Source organism: Mesitornis unicolor, unplaced genomic scaffold, assembly GCF_000695765.1.
Source record: "Mesitornis unicolor isolate BGI_N332 unplaced genomic scaffold, ASM69576v1 scaffold28735, whole genome shotgun sequence".
Taxonomy (NCBI): domain Eukaryota; kingdom Metazoa; phylum Chordata; class Aves; order Mesitornithiformes; family Mesitornithidae; genus Mesitornis; species Mesitornis unicolor.
Window position 1 is genome coordinate 2,522 of NW_010187946.1, and position 7,286 is coordinate 9,807.

Here is a 7,286-nt window from a genome sequence, read left to right on the forward strand (position 1 = left end):
TCTTTGGCTTGCTGCATATGTGATCTAATGTCCTTCTGTTCTGGTACCTCTCTGGCTAAGAAATCCTTTGAAAAGTCATTGTCTTTCCACCTTTCCCCACCCTGCCTAGATCATGTATTTTGAAGAGGAGGAGTTGTGTCTCTTGGTTCTACCCAGGTTGGGTTTTTTTTGTTTCTCCTGTGATTCGTGTGTTAAATGCAAGCCAGAGAGGATGTAATCTAATCTAATTTCCGCTTATAAGTGCGTTCTTTAAAAATACTTATTTTGGCAGTGTTAATGTGTTGCATAACATCTTTAGTGTTACCATGTTAGCATTTGTAAATGTATTTGTATGTGGTATGCGGAGAAATTGGGCGTGGGCAAGTTGAGCAGCTTTCTGGGTAATTTCTTTCTGCAGATCTGCTCAGCTTAGGCTCCTGCTGGAGCAGAGAGAGATTAGTGCTTTCTTAAAAAAATTGTTTATTTTTTGGTATCCAGAGGAGGATTTCAATGGTGCTTATGCCTTAGTTGCAGTAGTTCTAAAAACAAAGAGAATTCTTCTGCATCTCTGACGAATAGGCACGTGATGCTGTGCTTTTGAGTAATGTCAGTGAAAAAATCCTGGAAACTCAAGCAGTTACTGCAGTGTCCATCAGCCTTGTAATGATGCGGATAGCCTTTACTTTGGCTAGCTGTTATTTTCAGTTTGAAGCGTAATGCCAGACGACGTACCGCGTGCCCCTCGATTCGATGAGTCTCTCCGTGTGAACGTGTCCTATGCCTTCCCCTCATTCAACCCAGTTGTGTTGCATCCCGCGTTGCTGCTGAGAGGCAGGCATTATCTTAATTTTACAGATGGGAGAAGAGGGACAGCGAAAGGTGAAGTGGCTTTTTTGCAGTAACACTAGAATTCTGTAGTAAATCTGGATGTCGATTCTTGAAATTTCTCCCTCTTCTCCAAATGAATTGCCAGGTTAGAGTCACATTTTCCTGTAGTACCGCGTGAGCTCAACCGTCTGGTCAGTGATTACTGTTCTCTAATTTTTAGAGTTGACCTTGTGGTTCACTCCTTGAAGGACCTTCCAACTTCTCTTCCTCCTGGCTTTACCATCGGTGCTGTCTGCAAGTAAGTGCGGACACGAGACTCGATTCTCTGAGGAACTTGCATTTTTCGGCATTGGTAGCAGTAGGAAAGCGAAGGCAGCTTAGGTCCTTTTAGGTGCGCTAAGTTTGATCAAGCTCTGAAGCAGTGGAAGCATTAGAGCTTGTCCTAGTGATCTGTAACCAGCAGATTTGCTGGAAATTCTTGCTTTTATGATGAAGCAGGGGTATTTTGGAGCCATAGGCAGCTCCTCTGGGGAGCGATAGTAGAACTGTTAACGGCCTTTCGTTCAATGATTTATCAGCTTTCTGCTCTTGCATTATTTTGCAGAAGGGAAAACCCACTTGATGCTGTTGTCTTTCATCCCAAGAACTGCGGAAAGACACTGAGCCTTCTCCCTGAAAAGAGGTGAGTGGGGAGAGGAAGGGGAAGACGCCGAGGTGTAAAAATGGAAGGAAGGAGTTGGTTGATATTTCCCAGCGGCAAGTCAAGGAGCTCCTGGCTTTACCCTGCAGTGCTTTTACGCTGCCTTCCTTAGCTTTCCTTGGGCATTTTGCTGTCTTGTGGGAGCGCTGCGCCCTGAGTGAGGCTGGATCTCCCGAGCCATCCTTGAGTTGCAGTGTTTTCTGAAGTTAGCCCCTTTCTTATCGCAGTGCAGAGTGAATTTGTGCGCTGTGTCGTACTTACTGCAGAGGAACATGTGCCACAGAGACTGAGTGTCTGCTGCCGTATTTTAGCTTGCGTGGACCTGAACTGTGCTCTTTTTTTCTACCCAAACCAGTTTGGATTTCTTTAGGTATTTCGGCATCACTTTTTTATGGTTCCACTGGGAGCATGAGCAGTTTCTCTGTTCCGAATTACCTGACTAGGAGTGTTCCCTGCCTCTTCCCAGAGGTTATTGGAGTCTTTTGTGTAAGACAGCTGAGTGAAATTATGCAGGTTAAAGTAACTGTTTGATTTCTCTCCCCCCCTTTATGTTAAAGTAAAAAAGAAAGGAAAGGCTGGCAGTGTTGTTTGCTTTCCAGTCATGCACCCTACCGTTCCCAAAGGTTCTCATCCCACTGTGTTTCTATCGCTGATGAAGTCCCTCCATTGTAGTCACTTCAGTTGTCTGGCTACATCTGGTTCAGTTTGGGGCAGCCAAGTCTTTTTTTCCTGTGACAAGTGTTGTGGTCTTGAGATGAGGTTTCACTGATGGTGGCTAGGGGCTGACCTCCCGTAAACCGGTTCCTTGGGAGTGGCTTTCCTGCATCTAGCTTCAGCCAGGCTTTATGCTGAACCTCACAGAGTGGTGGTCTTTCTTCTGAGGAGACATAAATCATTGTTAGGTTCTTGGATATTCATTTCAAGTTTAAAAAAAAAAACCAAAACCAAAAAACCAACAACTAAAAGAAAGGGTCGTTTTGTTTCCTTGAAAGCTCTGACATACCTCTGGCTGGAGGTAAGGGCAGGAGTTTTTGGATTTCATTGGTTTCATTTTCCCCACAGTGTGATTGGAACCAGTTCCCTTCGGAGAGCAGCCCAGCTCAAAAAGAGGTTTCCTCAGTTGGAATTCAGGGATATTGTATCCTTCTTTTGTGGCAAAACGTGGGACCTGGGTAAAGCTGCAAACCAGAAAATATAGCTTACTGCAGAGTATAGAGTTGAGGCTGATTTATAGCCCCTGTCCTACAAGAACAAACTGCTTCCTCGAAGGCTGCCCTCTGCTGACCTATTCTGAGAGGGGTGCACAGTGTGCTGTAGCTCCTTCTGCCCTCTACTTTCTAGAGGGAGCTGGCCTTAATCTAGCTGAGATTCAGGATGCAGATGAATTTGACGTTAAGGATGTTCGGAAGACTGCTTGATGGGTGCTACTGCGTGTTTGTTGCAGCGGCGTGGCCAAATGCCGATCGGTTCCCAATTATCCCGGGAGTGATTTGGCCCACTAGTCCAGATGCAGGCTACTGAACTAGCTGTGAAAGGCACGGTTTCTTCAGTCCTAGTGACCTTGTTCTTTGCTGTGCAAAAAGAGCCAGGGTTAGGTCTTAAATGACATGCGTATCTTCTGAGAGTTGGTGTTTGAATCGATATTCCATAATGCTCGACAAAATTCCATTTAAAGAACCAATTGTCCACGTTTCACGCTTCTGTTGGGAAGGTACTCTGAAGGATTCTCATTTCGAGCCTGTTGAGTTCTGTATCTTCTGTAAACGCGCTTGACCAAATGTTATATGGCTGTGGAACTGTTTGCCTGGTGTTTCTATGCTTGCTCAATCATTTCTTCAGAGAGGGAATTTAAATACCCGCCTAAAGAAGCTAGATGAGAAGGAAGACTTCAGTGCCATCATCCTGGCTGCTGCGGGACTGAAGAGAATGGGCTGGGAGAATCGCATCGGACAGGTGAGGAGCAGCAAAGCGGAAGATACCGTACTCTGCTGAGCCATCAACTGCTCGGGTTTCAGACCTTGCAGTTGTCCTGTCGCAGATGAGCGCGTGGTCTGCTGAATCTGTTGCCATGTTAGCTCGTGATTTGAGTCAGGGAGGACTTGTTGGTTGGTTGGTTGGTTGGTTGAGTTTTCTGGCTACAGATATTTATACTGTTCCCTTTTCTGTGGTGCAGTAACAGCTTGTAATCTGGTCATCTCCCAGCACTTCACAGTACTTGCCTAGCAGCACAGGAATGTGTGTGACATAAGATTTTTTGGAATAGCTAATTCACGTTATGGTCCAGGTGAAGGAAAGTGCATTACCTCCCTTCAGGGGTGAAAATACTGAAGCATGGGAAGCGGGAGGTGGTATTTCTTTGATTGGGCACAAAATATTTTGATGTCAGAGGTGAGCATAGAATATGGCTCTTGCTTCCTGTATTCTGAACAGTGCAATGTGAGTTAATGCTGATTTTACTTTCTTCCAGCTCCTAAGCCCTGAAGATTGTCTGTATGCTGTTGGTCAGGTACCTTACCACTTTAGTATTTTAAGCTGTGCTACGTATTGAAAGCTGGCAGCGGTACGACGTGTTGGAGAAGTTTATCGCACTGAATACTTCTCATGTGTTGATTGCCAAGGAAGTACTACATTGGTCTCTTTCGTTGGCCGTTACGCTGCTATGGGCTTAGCGTGTGGGAAGAACAGTAGTTGGGGCTGTTACCTGGTGTGGTGGGGGGCTGATTTCCATCAGTAATGGAAAAACAGTAAATGGTAAAGGTGACTCGTGGCATGACTGCACAGGGATGACGTGGCAGCTGCGGTGCAGGCTCTGGCAGGGTCGGAGTCGCACTGTACGGGGATAATTGTGCAAAGCTGCTGCAATACCTTTGCCCTGCGACGCTCCCTCCTCCCTTATGCACGGTGTCCTTACCCCCATGGGGTGGAGCCGAAACACCTGCCTTGGAGCACACTCCTAGAGCTCTTGTTTCTAGGCAGGCGAACCGTTCCAGCCCACGCTGGCCATGTGGCTGAGTTTGCAGAGCATTGCACACTGGATATCGAGCTTGAGAAGCCTGAGCTGGCTCTGCATTAGTGGTTGCAAGTGACGAGTCTGCCAATTCAGTCTGAAACAGTGATTTTGATCATGTGTTTGTGAGGTACTGTGCGTTTACTTGCCCCTCATCTCATTTGGAGTGTCAGAAACAATTGTTTTGTCACTGTTACTCATTCAGCACTTGATCTTTATCTTCAGAAAAGGTTGGGAAGCTTGGATTTATCCAGCCACCTTGTCACAAAGGGATGTTGGGGTGGGTGTTTCCATGTATGCAGTCATAACTGAGATAGGTACTAGCATGGTTTTGAGGTGACAGCATGATCTCAGACACGTGGCTGAAGTGAGTTCCGACCTTCCCTGCACAGCAGCTGCTATAGGGCATCTCTGCAACCAGTGGGTTGTTTTGTAATGCGTTTCCGTAAACATCTAAGACTTAGTGAAGTGCAATTCTGAATTCTGTGTCATGACTCGTGCTGAGTGCACAGAGTTGCATGAAGTTGAGGAATGATTAATTATGATTATGTTGTGTGTTTCTTCTTCTTACAGGGTGCCTTAGCAGTGGAAGTTCGTGCCAAAGACCAGGAGATACTGAATATGGTATCTGCTCTGCACGATGCAGACACCGTGTTATGCTGCATTGCTGAGAGAGCCTTTATGAAACGTTTGGTAGGTGCGGCATCCGTGCTCTTCTGCCCTGCAGTGGTAAATACCGCTCTGCTAGTTGGCCTGACGCCGCAGCATGGGAAAGCTGTTACACTTTCCTACAGCCGTGCAGTGGACATCAGTTCTGAATCGAGAAGGGCTTTAAGAGCAATGGGAGAGGGTTATGTGCAGCCTAAACTTTTCAGAGGGCTCTGCTTTGAACTTGTCAGGTAGGAGCCTCTATGTCAGCTGCTTTCTGTTTTAGGAGGGCGGATGTAGCGTCCCTGTTGCTGTTAACAGTGTGCTGAAAGATGGCCAGGTGAGGAGCATTTTGTGTTTACCTGGGATTATTTCTGAAAATGTGCCAATGTGTGCCAGTTCCGTGATCCTTCCCCAAAGGTAACTGCTGCAGAGATCTTTATAGCCAATTAGGGAAGGTGGGCTCCTTATTTGAGCCTTCTGGGTTTGTGGCCAGTGCAGGAGTACGGCTGTGGGTCTGGCTACTGAAGCTCAGTCTCATAGAAGATGCCCCTATAACAAGTGCCAGACTCTGCCTGCCCCGACTCCTTCTTGAAAGGTATTGTTGCCCTGAGTTCTGAAAGTCTTGCATTTGACCCCAGAATATAGGTGTTTTGACATAATGGAGTGTGATTAGGCAGGTGGGAAGCTGGAATAGAGCCTTGGGAAGTCAAATCTTCCCTAATGGGACTTAATTTCCTTGCTGATACCACTGTGCCACAAAAGCCTTCCCCTCCAGACTCGCCTTCGTACGTTGCATGTTTTTGCTGGTTGTTTTTTTTTTAAAAGAAGAAGAAAGGGTAGTTGGCTTTCTGTTTGTCAGCATGGTATTAATCCCTTCTGTATGTGTGTCTTCCCAAGTTGTATTTGACTGGAGCTGTCTACAGTTTGGATGGATCCGACAGCTTGAAGGAGACTATGCAGACCAATGTTAACTATTCCCAACAGGTATGGGAACCACGGTGGGTTCAAAATCCAAACCCGAAACGGAATGACAAAACCAGACCTTTTGAAATCTGGCCATGACTTTTGGTCTGATTGCTTGGAAACTGGAACAGAGCGCTGTTCTCCAGGCTCCTCAGACCACAAATTTTACCCTTTTCCATGTGGCTTAAGCTATTGATTGCCTGTTCCTTCCCACCGCCTTACGTAGAGGTGTTTATATTTGCAGAATGAAGACGGACCAAACGATGATGTGCAGCATGTTGGCATCACAGCCAAGAATGTCCCTGGTCAGGCCCAGGAAGCTGCAGAGAACCTTGGTGTTGAACTAGCTAGTTTACTTCTGAGCAAGGGAGCTAAGCACATCCTTAGCGTGGCAAGGCAGCTCAACGATGCGCACTAAATCTGTGGTGCAGTTGCTGGGACTCTAGTGAGTCTGCAGCTGCGCCATCCTCCTTTGGAGGAAGGGTTTATTTAAGCGTTCACACTGGTCTTACCTGTTGTTTCAGCTTAAAAACTTGAAATACTAAGTTGATTCACTTGAGTTTTTATGCTGTGCAGTGTTTTCATCCCTCTCTGCATTTCTCTAAATTGCAGAGTCTGAAGTTTTTTCAACCGTTTTTGTAGCCAGGAAGCTAAAGAAAGGTAATAAAAAAAAATAAAAATCTGTGTTCTTTTACTCCATTTAGGAACAAGGCACTCACTACAGATTTTAATCAGACTCCACTGTGATGGTACTAAAATGCTGTACTGTGCTTACATTGCAAAAGTACTTCTAGTAGTCGTTAATATTATTTGGGCCTATTTGCTCATCTGAATGCCAAGAGGGAGACCACTACTGGGTTATGTGTTACAGTGCCTTGTAGAAACCCTGAAATGGCACGTTACCGGGGTCCCGTTTTAAAAGTGAAAGCATTGTTTATTCTCTATGCAACGTCCACCGAATGTAACAGATGATGAATACAGGTAAACTATAAGCACCCCAGTGTAAGTGTAAGTCTGTACGGAGCAGCTCTTCTGTGCAGTTTTTTTGGGACAGTTCTTTGCCGCTGAGCGCTTCCGGGCGCCGCAGCGCCGCCCAGCGGCCCGGCTGGCAGGGCCTTGCATGCGGGCACGGCAGCGGGACAGAGGCGCGCCTCCCCC

The 7,286-nt window shown here is 46.4% G+C and overlaps 1 protein-coding gene across 1 annotated transcript in view; it reads left to right on the top strand.

The window, feature by feature from the left end:
- The window catches only part of HMBS (hydroxymethylbilane synthase), a 7,743-nt gene extending 1,045 nt beyond the window's left edge, over positions 1-6,698 (top strand). Inside the window, exons 4-12 of the mRNA XM_010185631.1 lie at positions 1,028-1,105; positions 1,412-1,489; positions 2,570-2,645; positions 3,347-3,460; positions 3,975-4,013; positions 5,088-5,207; positions 5,449-5,502; positions 6,063-6,149; positions 6,373-6,698. Coding sequence (XP_010183933.1) covers positions 1,028-1,105; positions 1,412-1,489; positions 2,570-2,645; positions 3,347-3,460; positions 3,975-4,013; positions 5,088-5,207; positions 5,449-5,502; positions 6,063-6,149; positions 6,373-6,546 — 820 coding nt within the window. The 3' untranslated portion in view covers positions 6,547-6,698. The remainder of the gene's footprint in view (positions 1-1,027; positions 1,106-1,411; positions 1,490-2,569; positions 2,646-3,346; positions 3,461-3,974; positions 4,014-5,087; positions 5,208-5,448; positions 5,503-6,062; positions 6,150-6,372) is intronic.
- Positions 6,699-7,286: the final 588 nt, after the last annotated feature.